This window comes from Bombina bombina, chromosome 1, assembly GCF_027579735.1.
Source record: "Bombina bombina isolate aBomBom1 chromosome 1, aBomBom1.pri, whole genome shotgun sequence".
Taxonomy (NCBI): Eukaryota; Metazoa; Chordata; class Amphibia; order Anura; family Bombinatoridae; genus Bombina; species Bombina bombina.
The window spans coordinates 1,412,753,228-1,412,773,651 of NC_069499.1; the positions used below are offsets into that span (position 1 = coordinate 1,412,753,228).

The following is a 20,424-nucleotide window of genomic DNA, read 5'->3' on the forward strand; positions in this document are numbered from 1 at the left end:
ATCTATTTCATAGGTTCTCTGTTATCGGTCGTAGAGATTTCTTCTCTCCCTTTTCAGATCGACGATATACTCTTATATACCATTACCTCTACTGATTCTCGTTTCAGTACTGGTTTGGCTATCTACTATATGTGGATGAGTGTCCTGGGGTAAGTAAATCTTATTTTTTGTGACACTCTAAGCTATGGTTGGGCACTTTATATGTAAAGTTCTAAATATATGTCTTTAAACTTATATTTGCCTTGATTCAGGATAATCAGTATTCCTTTATAATTCAGTCTGTCAGTTTCATTATTTGGGATAATGCATTTTAATTAAATTTTCAATTGACCATTTTCCCTGCGTGCTGTTAGGCTCGCGGGGGCAGAAAATGTTTCTTTTTTTATGCGTCATTCTTGGCGTGGACTTTTTTGGCACAAAATTTTTTGTCATTTCCGGCGCCGTAGTTGACGCCGGAAGTTGTATTCTGTAACGTCATTTTTGACGCATGTGTATTCAGACATTTTTTTCCCGCCAAAAAATGTGGGCGTCGGTTTCGGCGTCAGAGGATGTGGCGTCATACTTGGCGCCAAAAAATATGGGCGTTGTATTTAGCGCCAATAATGTGGGTGTCATATTTGGCGCCAAAAAATGTGGGCGTATTTTTGTTCCATTTTTTCCTCACATTATTTAAACCTCACTTTTTTATTGCTTCTGGTTTTTTAGAAGCTTATTATTTTGCATTCTTTTCCCATTCCTGAAACTGTCATTTAAGGAATTTGATAATTTTGCTTTAAATATTGTTTCTCCAACATAGGTGTGTCCGGTCCACGGCGTCATCCTTACTTGTGGGATATTCTCTTCCCCAACAGGAAATGGCAAAGAGCCCAGCAAAGCTGGTCACATGATCCCTCCTAGGCTCCGCCTACCCCAGTCATTCTCTTTGCCGTTGTACAGGCAACATCTCCACGGAGATGGCTTAGAGTTTTTTAGTGTTTAACTGTAGTTTTTCATTATTCAATCAAGAGTTTGTTATTTTCAAATAGTGCTGGTACGTACTATTTACTCAGAAACAGAAAAGAGATGAAGAATTCTGTTTGTATGAGGAAAATGATTTTAGCAACCGTAACTAAAATCCATGGCTGTTCCACACAGGACTGTTGAGAGCAATTAACTTCAGTTGGGGGAACAGTTTGCAGTCCTTTGCTGCTTGAGGTATGACACATTCTAACAAGACGATGTAATGCTGGAAGCTGTCATTTTCCCTATGGGATCCGGTAAGCCATGTTTATTACGATTGTAAATAAGGGCTTCACAAGGGCTTATTTAGACTGTAGACATTTTTTGGGCTAAATCGATTGATATTAACACTTATTTAGCCTTGAGGAATCATTTATTCTGGGTATTTTGATATAATAATATCGGCAGGCACTGTTTTAGACACCTTATTCTTTAGGGGCTTTCCCAAAGCATAGGCAGAGTCTCATTTTCGCGCCGGTGTTGCGCACTTGTTTTTGAGAGGCATGGCATGCAGTCGCATGTGAGAGGAGCTCTGATACTTATAAAAGACTTCTGAAGGCATCATTTGGTATCGTATTCCCCTTTGGGTTTGGTTGGGTCTCAGCAAAGCAGATACCAGGGACTGTAAAGGGGTTAAAGCTTAAAACGGCTCCGGTTCCGTTATTTTAAGGGTTAAAGCTTCCAAAATTGGTGTGCAATATTTTCAAGGCTTTAAGACACTGTGGTGAAAGTTTGGTGAATTTTGAACAATTCCTTCATGTTTTTTCGCAATTGCAGTAATAAAGTGTGTTCAGTTTAAAATTTAAAGTGACAGTAACGGTTTTATTTCAAAACGTTTTTTGTACTTTCTTATCAAGTTTATGCCTGTTTAACATGTCTGAACTACCAGATAGACTGTGTTCTGAATGTGGGGAAGCCAGAATTCCTATTCATTTAAATAAATGTGATTTATGTGATAATGACAATGATGCCCAAGATGATTCCTCAAGTGAGGGGAGTAAGCATGGTACTGCATCATTCCCTCCTTCGTCTACACGAGTCTTGCCCACTCAGGAGGCCCCTAGTACATCTAGCGCGCCAATACTCCTTACTATGCAACAATTAACGGCTGTAATGGATAATTCTGTCAAAAACATTTTAGCCAAAATGAACCCTTGTCAGCGTAAGCGTGGATGCTCTGTTTTAGTTACTGAAGAGCATGACGACGCTGATATTAATATCTCTGAAGGGCCCCTAACCCAATCTGAGGGGGCCAGGGAGGTTTTGTCTGAGGGAGAAATTACTGATTTAGGGAACATTTCTCAGCAGGCTGAATCTGATGTGATTACTTTTAAATTTAAATTGGAACATCTCCGCATTTTGCTTAAGGAGGTATTATCCACTCTGGATGATTGTGAAAATTTGGTCATCCCAGAGAAACTATGTAAAATGGACAAGTTCCTAGAGGTGCCGGGGCTCCCAGAAGCTTTTCCTATACCCAAGCGGGTGGCGGACATTGTTAATAAAGAATGGGAAAGGCCCGGTATTCCTTTCGTCCCTCCCCCCATATTTAAAAAATTGTTTCCTATGGTCGACCCCAGAAAGGACTTATGGCAGTCAGTCCCCAAGGTCGAGGGAGCGGTTTCTACTTTAAACAAACGCACCACTATTCCCATAGAGGATAGTTGTGCTTTCAAAGATCCTATGGATAAAAAATTAGAAGGTTTGCTTAAAAAGATGTTTGTTCAGCAGGGTTACCTTCTACAACCCATTTCATGCATTGTCCCTGTCACTACAGCCGCATATTTCTGGTTTGATGAACTGATTAAGGTGCTCGATAGTGACTCTCCTCCTTATGAGGAGATTATGGACAGAGTCAATGCTCTCAAATTGGCTAATTCTTTCACTCTAGACGCCTCTTTGCAATTGGCTAAGTTAGCGGCTAAGAATTCTGGGTTTGCTATTGTGGCGCGCAGAGCGCTTTGGTTGAAATCTTGGTCGGCTGATGCGTCTTCCAAGAACAAGCTACTAAACATTCCTTTCAAGGGGAAAACGCTGTTTGGTCCTGACTTGAAAGAGATTATCTCTGATATCACTGGGGGTAAGGGCCATGCCCTTCCTCAGGATCGGCCTTTCAAGGCAAAAAATAGACCTAATTTTCGTCCCTTTCGTAAAAACGGACCAGCCCAAGGTGCTACGTCCTCTAAGCAAGAGGGTAATACTTCTCAGGCCAAGCCAGCTTGGAGACCAATGCAAGGCTGGAACAAGGGAAAGCAGGCAAAGAAACCTGCCACTGCTACCAAGACAGCATGAAATATCGGCCCCCGATCCGGGACCGGATCTGGTGGGGGGCAGACTCTCTCTCTTCGCTCAGGCTTGGGCAAGAGATGTTCTGGATCCTTGGGCGCTAGAAATAGTCTCCCAGGGTTATCTTCTGGAATTCAAGGGACTTCCCCCAAGGGGGAGGTTCCACAGGTCTCAGTTGTCTTCAGACCACATAAAAAGACAGGCGTTCTTACATTGTGTAGAAGACCTGTTAAAAATGGGAGTGATTCATCCTGTTCCATTGAGAGAACAAGGGATGGGGTTCTACTCCAATCTGTTCATAGTTCCCAAAAAAGAGGGAACGTTCAGACCAATCCTAGATCTCAAGATCTTAAACAAATTTCTCAAGGTCCCATCGTTCAAGATGGAAACCATTCGAACTATCCTTCCTTCCATCCAGGAAGGTCAATTCATGACCACGGTGGATTTAAAGGATGCGTATCTACATATTCCTATCCACAAGGAACATCATCGGTTCCTAAGGTTTGCATTCCTGGACAAACATTACCAGTTCGTGGCGCTTCCTTTCGGATTAGCCACTGCTCCAAGGATTTTCACAAAGGTACTAGGGTCCCTTCTAGCTGTGCTAAGACCAAGGGGCATTGCAGTAGTACCTTACCTGGACGACATTCTGATTCAAGCGTCGTCCCTCCCTCGAGCAAAGGCTCACACGGACATCGTCCTGGCCTTTCTCAGATCGCACGGCTGGAAAGTGAACGTGGAAAAGAGTTCTCTATCCCCGTCAACAAGGGTTCCCTTCTTGGGAACAATTATAGACTCCTCAGAAATGAGGATTTTTCTAACAGAGGCCAGAAAGACAAAACTTCTGGACTCTTGTCGAATACTTCATTCCGTTCCTCTTCCTTCCGTAGCTCAGTGCATGGAAGTGATCGGGTTGATGGTAGCGGCAATGGACATAGTTCCTTTTGCGCGCATTCATCTAAGACCATTACAACTGTGCATGCTCAGTCAGTGGAATGGGGACTATACAGACTTGTCTCCAAAGATACAAGTAAATCAGAGGACCAGAGACTCACTCCGTTGGTGGCTGTCCCTGGACAACCTGTCACGAGGGATGACATTCCGCAGACCAGAGTGGGTCATTGTCACGACCGACGCCAGTCTGATGGGCTGGGGCGCGGTCTGGGGATCCCTGAAAGCTCAGGGTCTTTGGTCTCGGGAAGAATCTCTTCTACCGATAAATATTCTGGAACTGAGAGCGATATTCAATGCTCTCAAGGCTTGGCCTCAGCTAGCGAGGACCAAGTTCATACGGTTTCAATCAGACAACATGACGACTGTTGCGTACATCAACCATCAGGGGGGAACAAGGAGTTCCCTAGCGATGGAAGAAGTGACCAAGATTATTCTATGGGCGGAGTCTCACTCCTGCCACCTGTCTGCTATCCACATCCCGGGAGTGGAAAATTGGGAAGCGGATTTTCTGAGTCGTCAGACATTGCATCCGGGGGAGTGGGAACTCCATCCGGAAATCTTTGCCCAAGTCACTCAACTATGGGGCATTCCAGACATGGATCTGATGGCCTCTCGTCAGAACTTCAAAGTTCCTTGCTACGGGTCCAGATCCAGGGATCCCAAGGCGGCTCTAGTGGATGCACTAGTAGCACCTTGGACCTTCAAACTAGCTTATGTGTTCCCGCCGTTTCCTCTCATCCCCAGGCTGGTAGCCAGGATCAATCAGGAGAGGGCGTCGGTGATCTTGATAGCTCCTGCGTGGCCACGCAGGACTTGGTATGCAGATCTGGTGAATATGTCATCGGCTCCACCTTGGAAGCTACCTTTGAGACGAGACCTTCTTGTTCAGGGTCCGTTCGAACATCCGAATCTGGTTTCACTCCAGCTGACTGCTTGGAGATTGAACGCTTGATTTTATCGAAGCGAGGTTTCTCAGATTCTGTTATCGATACTCTTGTTCAGGCCAGAAAGCCTGTAACTAGAAAGATTTACCACAAAATTTGGAAAAAATATATCTGTTGGTGTGAATCTAAAGGATTCCCTTGGGACAAGGTTAAGATTCCTAGGATTCTATCCTTCCTTCAAGAAGGATTGGAAAAAGGATTATCGGCAAGTTCCCTGAAGGGACAGATTTCTGCCTTGTCGGTGTTACTTCACAAAAAACTGGCAGCTGTGCCAGATGTTCAAGCCTTTGTTCAGGCTCTGGTTAGAATCAAGCCTGTTTACAAACCTTTGACTCCTCCTTGGAGTCTCAATTTAGTTCTTTCAGTTCTTCAGGGGGTTCCGTTTGAACCCTTACATTCCGTTGATATTAAGTTATTATCTTGGAAAGTTTTGTTTTTAGTTGCAATTTCTTCTGCTAGAAGAGTTTCAGAATTATCTGCTCTGCAGTGTTCTCCTCCTTATCTGGTGTTCCATGCAGATAAGGTGGTTTTACGTACTAAACCTGGTTTTCTTCCAAAAGTTGTTTCTAACAAAAACATTAACCAGGAGATTATCGTACCTTCTCTGTGTCCGAAACCAGTTTCAAAGAAGGAACGCTTGTTGCACAATTTGGATGTTGTTCGCGCTCTAGAATTCTATTTAGATGCTACAAAGGATTTTAGACAAACATCTTCCTTGTTTGTTGTTTATTCAGGTAAAAGGAGAGGTCAGAAAGCAACTTCTACCTCTCTCTCTTTTTGGATTAAAAGCATCATCAGATTGGCTTACGAGACTGCCGGACGGCAGCCTCCCGAAAGAATCACGGCTCATTCCACTAGGGCTGTGGCTTCCACATGGGCCTTCAAGAACGAGGCTTCTGTTGATCAGATATGTAGGGCAGCGACTTGGTCTTCACTGCACACTTTTACCAAATTTTACAAGTTTGATACTTTTGCTTCTTCTGAGGCTATTTTTGGGAGAAAGGTTTTGCAAGCCGTGGTGCCTTCCATTTAGGTGACCTGATTTGCTCCCTCCCTTCATCCGTGTCCTAAAGCTTTGGTATTGGTTCCCACAAGTAAGGATGACGCCGTGGACCGGACACACCTATGTTGGAGAAAACAGAATTTATGTTTACCTGATAAATTTCTTTCTCCAACGGTGTGTCCGGTCCACGGCCCGCCCTGGTTTTTTAATCAGGTCTGATAATTTATTTTCTTTAACTACAGTCACCACGGTACCATATGGTTTCTCCTATGCTATTATTCCTCCTTAACGTCGGTCGAATGACTGGGGTAGGCGGAGCCTAGGAGGGATCATGTGACCAGCTTTGCTGGGCTCTTTGCCATTTCCTGTTGGGGAAGAGAATATCCCACAAGTAAGGATGACGCCGTGGACCGGACACACCGTTGGAGAAAGAAATTTATCAGGTAAACATAAATTCTGTTTTCTTTCATGTAATTAGCAAGAGTCCATGAGCTAGTGACGTATGGGATATACATTCCTACCAGGAGGGGCAAAGTTTCCCAAACCTCAAAATGCCTACAAATACACCCCTCACCACACCCACAAATCAGTTTTACAAACTTTGCCTCCTATGGAGGTGGTGAAGTAAGTCTTTTTCATCCGGGAGAGTGGAATCTCCATCCGGGAGTATCTCCTTCCTGGTTCTCAAACAGGGTTGGCTGGAGTTGGATGTCATGGCATCTCGTTTGAATGCCTAGTTTTCGGGATGCGGGTCCAGGTCCGGGGGCCCCAGTACGAGCTGATAACTACCCTGGTAGTTCTTTAATCTTTCAGCCTAAGTTCCCTTTTTTTTCCCCGTTTGCGTTTTTTTTTTTTTTTGCCGGGGGGTTTGTTTTGATCTCATAGGTGAGGGCATCAGTGCTTCTCCTCGCTTCTGCGTGGTCTCACAGGATTGAGTATGCTAAACTGCTGACCATGTCACCTCGGTAGCTTTGGTTTCTTCCGTTGAGGAGGAATCTTTCTTCAGGGTCCCTTCGTCTCCTTCATATAGTTTCTCTGAAGCTACTTTCTTGGGGACTGGATGTTTGATCTATGCAAGCAAGGTTTCATTGATTCGATTATAGATACCTTTTTCAGGCATGTAAGCCTGTTGCTAGGAGGTTTTATCATGAGATATGGCGTACATATCTTCTTGGTGTGAATCCCAGAATTACTCATGGAGTAGGGGAGGATTCCTAGAATTTTGTCTTGTCTCCGAGAAGAATTGGAGACGTGGTTATCTGCTAGTTCCCTAAGGGGACAGGTTTTGGCTTTGTCTATTTTATTACACAAGCGTCTGGCAGACGTTTCAGATGTACAATCCTTTGTCTGGCTCTGTCTGGAATAAGGCCTGTTTTTAGACCTATTACTTCTTTTTTGAGTTTGAATTTAGCGTTTTTTCTAGGGGTTCCGTTGGAACCTATGCATTCCATAGATATTGAATTATTATCTTGGAAAGTTTTATTTTTGGTTGCTCTTTTTTCTGCTTTATGAAGAGTATCAGAGCTTTCAGCTTTGCTATATAATTCCCCTTATCTTATTTTTCATGCGGATAAGGTGGTGTTGTGTACTATCCTGAGTCTCTTCCTAAGGTTGTTTCAGTTAAACACATTACTCAGGAACTGTGTTCCATTTGTGTGTTCTAATCCTTCTTCTCAGAAGGAACGTCTGTTACATATTTAGGTGTGGTCCATGTTTGCAAAGTTCTACTTGCAAGCTACAAAGGATCTTCGTCAGTTGAGAATGCTGGACAGCAGTCTCCTGAATGACTTACGCTCATTCCACTAGGGCTGTGGTTTCCTCTTGGACATTCCAAAATGATGCTTCTGTTGAACATATTTATAAGACTGCGACTTGGTCGTCTCCTTCCACTTTTCTCAATTTTCAAATCTGGTATTTTTGCCTCTCATGAGGCTGTTTTTGGAAGGAATGTTCTTCAAGCAGTGGTGCCTTTCGTTTAGGTTACCTGTCTTGTCCCTCCCGTTTCATCCGTGTACTATAGCTTTGGTATTGTATCCCACAAGTAAGGATGAATTCCGTGGACTCATCGTATCTTGAAAAAGAAAAGGAAATTTATGCTTACCTGATAAATTTATTTCTTTTTCGATACAATGAGTCCACAGCCAGCCCTGTTCTATGAGACAGGTTATTGTTTTTTGTTAAAGTGAATGTAAATTATACGGTTGTTAATGTACACTAACAATTCTCAATAAACCTATAATTGAAACCGCAATGTTTTTTTTCTTCAAAATTCATGTTATCCTATTATAATTTATATTATAACTTATCTCCGTTCTGATGGATAACACCTCCCATCCTGGACTTCCTGTATTCTGACTACATTGCGTATAGAGCAGTCCCGCCTGCTCTATTACATAGTCCTGAAGCACGCTCACGAAGAGTAATCAATTAGCCCATGCGTATTAAAACTATGGCTAATATGCGCATGCGTGCCCTGATCCATTGCGAATCGTAGTAAATGCTTAGCGCATGCGCTAGACGTGGACGAGCATTGCTTGTCAATCACGAATAGGAAGGGAACGCATGCGCAGTTATATCGCATGACGATGAAAAAAAGGGGCTGGACGCCACGGGGTGTAATTGATTATTCGTTAAAGGAACTGTCTATCAACTTGGAACTGAGGGACAAGATGGCGGGCGCAGGAATAAAATAAGAAATATAGCGATAAAAACGTTTATATTCGCATTTCTTATTCAATTAAAAAAAAATCATGACTTAAACTAATGTTTATTTTTGAAGATTCACAACATGAGGATGAGAGGTGACCGTGAGTTTACATTCACTTTAAACTTCAGACACCTCTGCTCCTTGGCTTTTCCTTTCTCTTCCTAACTTCGGTTGAATGACTGGGTTGGGAGGGAAGGGAGGAGCTATTTTTACAGCTCTGCTGTGGAGCTCTTTGCCTCCTCCTGCTGACCAGGAGGCGATATCCCACAAGTAAGGATGAATTCCGTGGACTCATCGTATCGAAAAAGAAATAAATTTATCAGGTAAGCATAAATTTCCTTTTTTTGCAAACAGCTACTTTTATTTTAATAGTCACTGGAAATAGCTACTTTTCCCTTTTGTATCCCCACCTGCACTGAAAATATTAACAAATGTTTTCCTGATTAATCTACCAGTGGGGGATGAGGGGGAAAGAGATTTTGTATGTGAAATAGCTGCTTGTGTTTATCCAAGCCCCAAGCCATAATTAGCATTTCAGTAGCTAACATAAGTAACTAGGGTTGCACCGATACTAGTATCGGTATTGGTACCGATACCAAGTATTTGCATGAGTACTTGTGCAAATGCACCGATACTTAAACCGATACCTCCACTGCCTACCCATATGCTATCTTGTGGTGTTTTTTCAAACTGCATGTTCCCATTTCATTTTAAGCTGGAGTGGAGACTAAACTAAAAATTGTTTACTACTGTTCTGCCAATACAAATTGCTGTTATTTGTATTATTGTAGGCGAGATCACTGTACCTCGTTCAGACAAACCCCTGAAGTACTGGGCAGTTAATAAACTGAGATTTCCAACTCTGGCTAAAATGGCCCAAAAATATCTTTCTGCCCCATGCAGTATTGTGGAGAGTGAAAGACTGTTCAACTTAGTCGAACCTCCTTTCTGATAACAAAAACAGACTTATAGCTGAACATGCAGATATGATTCTGTTCTGTTCCTTAAAAAGAACTTGCCACTAACTTTTGAAAAATTATTTTAATTGCTAGATTGCCTTTTATACTGCTAAATCTCATCTTGCACAATTATGTTAAAAACATACTGTACTCTGAGGAACATCCATAGCCAGGGCTGGACTGGGAATAAAAAACAGCACTGGAAAAATAAGAAGATCAGCCCTATTTTCCGTTGAGTCGGTAGAATGCACATGTCCCATTTTCTCAAAGGGGTTTACTGGGACACTACTTCCCCAATATTTTTTTCAGAATTAAATTATATTACTTTGTATTAAATACAAATGTCAGATTGATGTTATATAACAGCCCTACAACCCAATTGCATCACCCCTTTAAATTGTAGCTTTCCAGCACCAGCTGCTGCAGCCCACCAGGAAATCTCCTGGTATCCTGGTAGGCCAATCCAGCCCTGTCCTTAGCTTATATAATTGCATAGGAAGAATTAAGTTAATTCCAATGAACACTCATCCTGCAATTATAGGACTAGATTTAGATTACATTTGATTGGTAAGCTTTACCAATGCTCTGTTCAAATTTCCAACTCCATAGACTTTAATGGAGTAGGACATGTAATGAGAGCATTGGTAAAGCTTACCAGTCAAATGTAATCTAGCCCATAGTGTTGTTCCCCATGATTAAACAGTGCACTGTTCTATTTTTTATTGTATTGCACTTTTGGTTGGTTGTGATTTTATATTTGTTATTTATTGTTGTTATTATTAATATATTTTATTGTAATATTTTTAATTATAAACATGTTCTGTGAACTTTGTGACAGATAAAACTTTTTTATAATTTCATAATGTATTTTGAGTTACAGTCCTTCATAATTATAAAGAAGGAATCTTAAATAATTAGTCTGTATTGTGCTTGGTAAACTGTCACATGATATTTAAAAAAAAGTATCGGTAATTGGTATCGGCGAGTATTTGAAAACAAGTATCGGTACTTGTACTCGGTCTTAAAAAAATGGTATCGGTGCAACCCTATAAGTAACATTAGCAGGTCTTCTTTACTTGTAGGCTCAGTCCATTGTTATGGATATGTCCTAGGTGATGGGTTTAATGAGAAAAAAATAGATATTTCAAATACAGAAATAAACATGAAAGAACAATGTAACATACATTTAATACTCTACAGTAGGTATAACAAACCATTTGGAACATATTAAGGAGAAACACATTTTATGATAGTGTCCCTTTAAAGGGGTTAATATTTTTACCTCATGCAAATCCAATACCAACACCAGCTTTTATGTGGTTTCATCCTAGGGTCACTTATCAAGATTTTTATCTTTTGGTCAAGGACTGTCAGTCACAGCTGTGGAAGCCGATAAAAATCTGGTAACAATGGCAATTAAATTTGACCAACATCTGATGTACATGCTCCAAAAAGAAAAGGAAAGGTCATCAAAGGTAACTTTAAAAATAGAAAGATCAAAGTTATCTTTATTTTGCTTCACCTTAAACCTTTTTTTTTTTTTTTTTTTTTTTTAAAGGATGTACCTGTATTTATATTATTTTCTTTTTATGCTCATTGAGGTTCTACACTAATGTAGGTGTGGTAGTTGTTACTGTGGGTGTCCATTTTGCACCAACATTTCAATATGAATTTAAATGTTTGTGGTATGCTAGATAACACACACTACTAGGCTTTTCCGATTGGCTGGAGGCTTGACTAAGGACAATACATATGGTGAGCTTGTATGCAGGGGCTTGATAAACGCATATAAAACTTAGTAGCCAATTAGAGGTATTTGTTTAAAGATATGTGTAGAATAATTTAAAGAAAAATTAAGCACCATCGCTAAAATTATAGATGTGGCTCCTGTGATTTGTCAAGTCATCCTATTTACAAAAGTATAATCATATTCAATTAGCAATTTTATCTTTGATTATTTTAAATACATATTAAATACTATATAAATGCTAGAAAGAATGATATATTCAAAGCAAAGATTAGCCTAAGAATAATGTGCAGGTGTATTTTTAAAAATTATGGATTATACGGAATATTCAATAGATAGGGCAAGGTGCATTCTTTTTTGCTCAAAGAATAATGCACAATCTGGTGGAAGGGTAAATATTTTATCCAAAGCATCTTAACATGCCTGAAATTTGTTAGTGTCCTATACTTATGGGTAGCGCAGGGAACACTATTAGTGTACTCATTACCCTTGTATTACAAGTGCTATCTAAAATGCTGCTGAAAAATGTAGGGCTTTTAAGAACAGAAGTAAACCATTATCATTAATAGTAAAGCATATAACTATATGAAGAAAGCCACTACTTGCGCACCCTTGGCTTAGTTCTGGAGGGATATGCAACATTAATTTCTTTCATGTAATTAGCAAGAGTCCATGAGCTAGTGACGTATGGGATATACATTCCTACCAGGAGGGGCAAAGTTTCCCAAACCTCAAAATGCCTATAAATACACCCCTCACCACACCCACAATTCAGTTTTACAAACTTTGCCTCCGATGGAGGTGGTGAAGTAAGTTTGTGCTAGATTCTACGTTGATATGCGCTCCGCAGCAAGTTGGAGCCCGGTTTTCCTCTCAGCGTGCAGTGAATGTCAGAGGGATGTGAAGAGAGTATTGCCTATTTGAATGCAGTGATCTCCTTCTACGGGGTCTATTTCATAGGTTCTCTGTTATCGGTCGTAGAGATTCATCTCTTACCTCCCTTTTCAGATCGACGGTATACTCTTATATATACCATTACCTCTGCTGATTCTCGTTTCAGTACTGGTTTGGCTTTCTACAAACATGTAGATGAGTGTCCTGGGGTAAGTAAATCTTATTTTCTGTGACACTCTAAGCTATGGTTGGGCACTTTGTTTATAAAGTTCTAAATATATGTATTCAAACATTTATTTGCCTTGACTCAGAATGTTCAACTTTCCTTATTTTTCAGACAGTCAGTTTCATATTTGGGATAATGCATTTGAATTAATCATTTTTTTCTTACCTTCAAAAATTTGACACTTTTTTCCCTGTGGGCTGTTAGGCTCGCGGGGGCTGAAAATGCTTCATTTTATTGCGTCATTCTTGGCGCGGACTTTTTGGCGCAAAAATTCTTTTCCGTTTCCGGCGTCATACGTGTCGCCGGAAGTTGCGTCATTTTTTTGACGTTATTTTGCGCCAAAGATGTCGGCGTTCCGTATGTGGCGTCATTTTGGCGCCAAAAGCATTTAGGCGCCAAATAATGTGGGCGTCTGATTTGGCGCTAAAAAATATGGGCGTCGCTTTTATCTCCACATTATTTAAGTCTCATTTTTTATTGCTTCTGGTTGCTAGAAGTTTGTTCTTGGCATTCTTTCCCATTCCTGAAACTGTCATTTAAGGAATTTGATCAATTTTGCTTTATATGTTGTTTTTTCTCTTACATATTGCAAGATGTCTCACGTTGCATCTGAGTCAGAAGATACTACAGGAAAATCGCTGTCTAGTGCTGGATCTACCAAAGCTAAGTGTATCTGCTGTAAATTTTTGGTAGCTATTCCTCCGGCTGTTGTTTGTATTGATTGTCATGACAAACTTGTTAATGCAGATAATATTTCCTTTAGTAAAGTACCATTGCCTGTTGCAGTTCCTTCAACATCTAAGGTGCAGAATGTTCCTGATAACATAAGAGATTTTGTTTCTGAATCCATAAAGAAGGCTATGTCTGTTATTTCTCCTTCTAGTAAACGTAAAAAATCTTTTAAAACTTCTCTCCCTACAGATGAATTTTTAAATGAACATCATCATTCTGATTCTGATGACTCTTCTGGTTCAGAGGATTCTGTCTCAGAGGTTGATGCTGATAAATCTTCATATTTATTTAAAATGGAATTTATTCGTTCTTTACTTAAAGAAGTACTAATTGCTTTAGAAATAGAGGATTCTGGTCCTCTTGATACTAATTCTAAACGTTTGGATAAGGTATTTAAAGCTCCTGTGGTTATTCCAGAAGTTTTTCCTGTTCCTAATGCTATTTCTGCAGTAATTTCCAAAGAATGGGATAAATTGGGTAATTCATTTACTCCTTCTAAACGTTTTAAGCAATTATATCCTGTGCCGTCTGACAGATTAGAATTTTGGGACAAAATCCCTAAAGTTGATGGGGCTATTTCTACCCTTGCTAAACGTACTACTATTCCTACGTCAGATGGTACTTCGTTTAAGGATCCTTTAGATAGGAAAATTGAATCCTTTCTAAGAAAAGCTTATCTGTGTTCAGGTAATCTTCTTAGACCTGCTATATCTTTGGCTGATGTTGCTGCAGCTTCAACTTTTTGGTTGGAAACTTTAGCGCAACAAGTAACACATCATGATTCTCATGATATTATTATTCTTCTTCAGCATGCTAATAATTTTATCTGTGATGCCATTTTTTATATTATCAGAGTTGATGTCAGGTTTATGTCTCTAGCTATTTTAGCTAGAAGAGCTTTATGGCTTAAAACTTGGAATGCTGATATGGCTTCTAAATCAACTCTACTTTCTATTTCTTTCCAGGGTAACAAATTATTTGGTTCTCAGTTGGATTCTATTATTTCAACTGTTACTGGTGGGAAAGGAACTTTTTTACCACAGGATAAAAAATCTAAAGGTAAAAACAGGGCTAATAATCGTTTTCGTTCCTTTCGTTTCAACAAAGAACAAAAGCCTGATCCTTCATCCTCAGGAGCAGTTTCAGTTTGGAAACCATCTCCAGTCTGGAATAAATCCAAGCCAGCTAGAAAGGCAAAGCCTGCTTCTAAGTCCACATGAAGGTGCGGCCCTCATTCCAGCTCAGCTGGTAGGGGGCAGGTTACGTTTTTTCAAGGAAATTTGGATCAATTCTGTTCACAATCCTTGGATTCAGAACATTGTTTCAGAAGGGTACAGAATTGGTTTCAAGATGAGACCTCCTGCAAAGAGATTTTTTCTTTCCCGTGTCCCAGTAAATCCAGTAAAAGCTCAAGCATTTCTGAATTGTGTTTCAGATCTAGAGTTGACTGGAGTAATTATGCCAGTTCCAGTTCCGGAACAGGGGATGGGGTTTTATTCAAATCTCTTCATTGTACCAAAGAAGGAGAATTCCTTCAGACCAGTTCTGGATCTAAAAATATTGAATCGTTATGTAAGGATACCAACGTTCAAGATGGTAACTGTAAGGACTATCTTGCCTTTTGTTCAGCAAGGGAATTATATGTCCACAATAGATTTACAGGATGCATATCTGCATATTCCGATTCATCCAGATCATTATCAGTTCCTGAGATTCTCTTTTCTGGACAAGCATTACCAGTTTGTGGCTCTGCCGTTTGGCCTAGCTACAGCTCCAAGAATTTTTACAAAGGTTCTCGGTGCCCTTCTGTCTGTAATCAGAGAACAGGGTATTGTGGTATTTCCTTATTTGGACGATATCTTGGTACTTGCTCAGTCTTTACATTTAGCAGAATCTCATACGAATCGACTTGTGTTGTTTCTTCAAGATCATGGTTGGAGGATCAATTTACCAAAAAGTTCATTGATTCCTCAGACAAGGGTAACCTTTCTGGGTTTCCAGATGGATTCAGTGTCCATGACTCTGTCTTTAACAGACAAGAGACGTCTAAAATTAATTACAGCTTGTCGAAACCTTCAGTCACAATCATTCCCTTCGGTAGCCTTATGCATGGAAATTCTAGGTCTTATGACTGCTGCATCGGACGCGATCCCCTTTGCTCGTTTTCACATGCGACCTCTTCAGCTCTGTATGTTGAATCAATGGTGCAAGGATTACACAAAGATATCTCAATTAATATCTTTAAAACCGATTGTTCGACACTCTCTAACGTGGTGGACAAATCACCATCGTTTAATTCAGGGGGCTTCTTTTGTGCTTCCGACCTGGACTGTAATTTCAACAGATGCAAGTCTCACAGGTTGGGGAGCTGTGTGGGGATCTCTGACGGCACAAGGAGTTTGGGAATCTCAGGAGGTGAGATTACCGATCAATATTTTGGAACTCCGTGCAATTTTCAGAGCTCTTCAGTTTTGGCCTCTTCTGAAGAGAGAATCGTTCATTTGTTTTCAGACAGACAATGTCACAACTGTGGCATACATCAATCATCAAGGAGGGACTCACAGTCCTCTAGCTATGAAAGAAGTATCTCGAATTTTGGTTTGGGCGGAATCCAGCTCCTGTCTACTCTCTGCGGTTCATATCCCAGGTATAGACAATTGGGAAGCGGATTATCTCAGTCGCCAAACGTTGCATCCGGGCGAATGGTCTCTTCACCCAGAGGTATTTCTTCAGATTGTTCAAACGTGGGAACTTCCAGAAATAGATCTGATGGCGTCTCATCTAAACAAGAAACTTCCCAGGTATCTGTCCAGATATCGGGATCCTCAGGCGGAGGCAGTGGACGCATTATCACTTCCTTGGAAGTATCATCCTGCCTATATCTTTCCGCCTCTAGTTCTTCTTCCAAGAGTAATCTCCAAGATTCTGAAGGAATGCTCGTTTGTTCTGCTGGTAGCTCCAGCATGGCCTCACAGGTTTTGGTATGCGGATCTTGTCCGGGTGGCCTCTTGCCAACCGTGGACTCTTCCGTTAAGACCAGACCTTCTGTCTCAAGGTCCTTTTTTCCATCAGGATCTGAAATCCTTAAATTTAAAGGTATGGAGATTGAACGCTTAATTCTTGGTCACAGAGGTTTCTCTGACTCTGTGATTAATACTATGTTACAGGCTCGTAAATCTGTATCTAGAGAGATATATTATAGAGTCTGGAAGACTTATATTTCTTGGTGTCTTTCTCATCATTTTTCTTGGCATTCTTTTAGAATACCGAGAGTATTACAGTTTCTTCAGGATGGTTTAGATAAGGGTTTGTCTGCAAGTTCCTTGAAAGGACAAATCTCTGCTCTTTCTGTTCTTTTTCACAGAAAGATTGCTATTCTTCCTGATATTCATTGTTTTGTACAAGCTTTGGTTCGTATAAAGCCTGTCATTAGGTCAATTTCTCCTCCTTGGAGTTTGAATTTGGTTCTGGGGGCGCTTCAAGCTCCTCCATTTGAACCTATGCATTCATTGGACATTAAATTACTTTCTTGGAAAGTTTTGTTCCTTTTGGCCATCTCTTCTGCCAGAAGAGTTTCTGAATTATCTGCTCTTTCTTGTGAGTCTCCTTTTCTGATTTTTCATCAGGATAAGGCGGTGTTGCGAACTTCTTTTGAATTTTTACCTAAAGTTGTGAATTCCAACAGCATTAGTAGAGAAATTGTGGTTCCTTCATTCTGTCCTAATCCTAAGAATTCTAAGGAGAAATCGTTGCATTCTTTGGATGTTGTTAGAGCTTTGAAATATTATGTTGAAGCTACTAAATCTTTCCGAAAGACTTCTAGTCTATTTGTTATCTTTTCCGGTTCTAGAAAAGGCCAGAAAGCTTCTGCCATTTCTTTGGCATCTTGGTTGAAATCTTTAATTCATCTTGCCTATGTTGAGTCGGGTAAAACTCCGCCTCAGAAAATTACAGCTCATTCTACTAGGTCAGTTTCTACTTCCTGGGCGTTTAGGAATGAAGCTTCGGCTGATCAGATTTGCAAAGCAGCAACTTGGTCCTCTTTGCATACTTTTACTAAATTCTACCATTTTGATGTATTTTCTTCTTTTGAAGCAGTTTTTGGTAGAAAAGTACTTCAGGCAGCGGTTTCAGTTTGAATCTTCTGCTTATGTTTTTCATTAAACTTTATTTTGGGTGTGGATTATTTTCAGCAGGAATTGGCTGTCTTTATTTTATCCCTCCCTCTCTAGTGACTCTTGTGTGGAAAGATCCACATCTTGGGTAGTCATTATCCCATACGTCACTAGCTCATGGACTCTTGCTAATTACATGAAAGAAAACATCATTTATGTAAGAACTTACCTGATAAATTCATTTCTTTCATATTAGCAAGAGTCCATGAGGCGCGCCCTTTTTTTGTGGTGGTTATGATTTTGTATAAAGCAGAATTATTCCAATTCCTTATTTTATATGCTTTCGCACTTTTTTATCACCCCACTTCTTGGCTATTCGTTAAACTGAATTGTGGGTGTGGTGAGGGGTGTATTTATAGGCATTTTGAGGTTTGGGAAACTTTGCCCCTCCTGGTAGGAATGTATATCCCATACGTCACTAGCTCATGGACTCTTGCTAATATGAAAGAAATGAATTTATCAGGTAAGTTCTTACATAAATTATGTTTTTACTGCGCAACTCCTTAAAAGTCTGTTATGTGAGGGATTTAGTGCACCCATGCTGTCCAACATGCAGATGTTAGCAACAAAAATAGAATACATTATGATTGCCCTCAAGTAATGTTAAAGTACAATAGCGCCAATATTTGTGTGCTACACTTGTAATCTAAAAAACTTGTTAATGTGATCGATGAGCTTATTAAAGTGATACCAGTTTCCTAAGGTTTGGATTCAAAAATCTATTTATTGATGCAGTTTTACAACTCCAGGCAAAGAACTCAACACCAAACATTATGGAAAGCGTATTCTGCTTACCAAAGTGTTTTTTAGTACACACCACACAGATTATTTCTGATGATAGCACATAGAAGAATGGAAAACCATTGACCAATGAGTGTGTGCAAAGCTACACAGAGAAAAACACAGCTGGCATGTGCTGTGTTTCCTGTTACTACACAGTAGTTCCAAAATAACATACAGCACTGGTAAAACAAAGAATGCAAGGCTTATGTACAAGTTAGTAGCTGAATTCTATCTCTGTCCTGAGAGAGAAAGAGTAGGTTGCTAATAAACATGAAAACTATCATACAAGGCAAAGCCATGAAAGCAAAGAGTGGTAAAAATAGAAAGCAAGAACTTATTTTGCTTTAGGCATCTTGGCTAAAATGTACTTGCACCCCCTATAGTAATCCTAGCAACCCCTTCCACCTATTATGCTTATTAGTGCCCACTTTGGTAATCACCCAGCACCCCAGGAGCAGTACTGCCCACTTTGGGAACCACTGATCTAGGCTTATATTTGATGTTTAAATATTTAAAAAATAAGTATAAATTTTAGTGTCCATCAATTTAGCAAAACCTTACAGGAAGTGCTGCTGATACCTAGATATCTATTGCTCAAGGGCTGACAGGGAAAACTCTCACTCAAAAAGTTGGTTATTCTGCAGAAGATTCCATTTTCCATGAGAGCATACTGAGGTAGGCTCAAGAGTGTGCATATGTCTTGAGTTATAAATGAATACAATTGCTGCAATAATAGCTACTAAAACGGCTGTCATATAGTGCTCACGACACATGCACAACCTACATTATTATGCTGTCTTAGAAAGGAGCGGATTTGCAACAAAAGTTACCAAGAAAAAGGGGCCCTTTTCATAATAGAATTAAATTAGAGTGTACAATAAAAAAAATGTATGTGTATATATATATGTGTATATATATATATATATATATATATATATATATATATATATATATATATATATATATATATATATATATATATAAAATGTATGTGTTTTATATATATATATATATATTATATATATATATATATATATATATATATATATATATATATATATATATATATATATATATATATATATATATTTCTTTCATGTAATTAGCAAGAGTCCATGAGCTAGTGACGTATGGGATATACATTCCTACCAGGAGGGGCAAAGTTTCCCAAACCTTAAAATGCCTATAAATACACCCCTCACCACACCCACAATTCAGTTTTACAAACTTTGCCTCCCGTGGAGGTGGTGAAGTAAGTTTGTGCTAGATTCTACGTTGATATGCGCTTCGCAACAGGTTGAAGCCCGGTTTTCCTCTCAGAGTGCAGCGAATGTCAGAGGGATGTGAAGAGAGTATTGCCTATTTGAATACAATGGTCTACCTCTAGGGGATCTATTTCATAGGTTCTCTGTTATCGGTCGTAGAGATTTCTTCTCTCCCTTTTCAGATCGACGATATACTCTTATATACCATTACCTCTACTGATTCTCGTTTCAGTACTGGTTTGGCTATCTACTATATGTGGATGAGTGTCCTGGGGTAAGTAAATCTTATTTTTTGTGACACTCTAAGCTATGGTTGGGCACTTTATATGTAAAGTTCTAAATATATGTCTTTAAACTTATATTTGCCATGATTCAGGATAATCAGTATTCCTTTATAATTCAGACTGTCAGTTTCATTATTTGGGATAATGCATTTTAATTAAATTTTCAATTGACCATTTTCCCTGCGTGCTGTTAGGCTCGCGGGGGCAGAAAATGTTTCTTTTTTATGCGTCATTCTTGGCGCTGACTTTTTTGGCGCAAAAAAATTTGTCATTTCCGGCGCCGTAGTTGACGCCGGAAGTTGTATTCATTTTTGACGCATGTGTATTCAGACATTTTTTTACCGCCAAAAAATGTGGGCGTCGGTTTCGGCGTCAGAGGATGTGGCGTCATTCTTGGCGCCAAAAAATATGGGCATTGTATTTAGCGCCAATAATGTGGGTGTCATATTTGGCGCCAAAAAAATGT

General features: G+C 39.8%; 1 protein-coding gene across 7 annotated transcripts in view; it reads left to right on the forward strand.

The window, feature by feature from the left end:
- The window catches only part of METTL25B (methyltransferase like 25B), a 229,647-nt gene that overhangs the window by 94,525 nt on the left and 114,698 nt on the right, over positions 1–20,424 (forward strand). For all 7 annotated transcript variants that reach the window (XM_053705284.1, XM_053705287.1, XM_053705279.1 and 4 more), the window contains one exon: positions 11,184–11,327. In XM_053705284.1, coding sequence (XP_053561259.1) covers positions 11,184–11,327 — 144 coding nt within the window. The remainder of the gene's footprint in view (positions 1–11,183; positions 11,328–20,424) is intronic.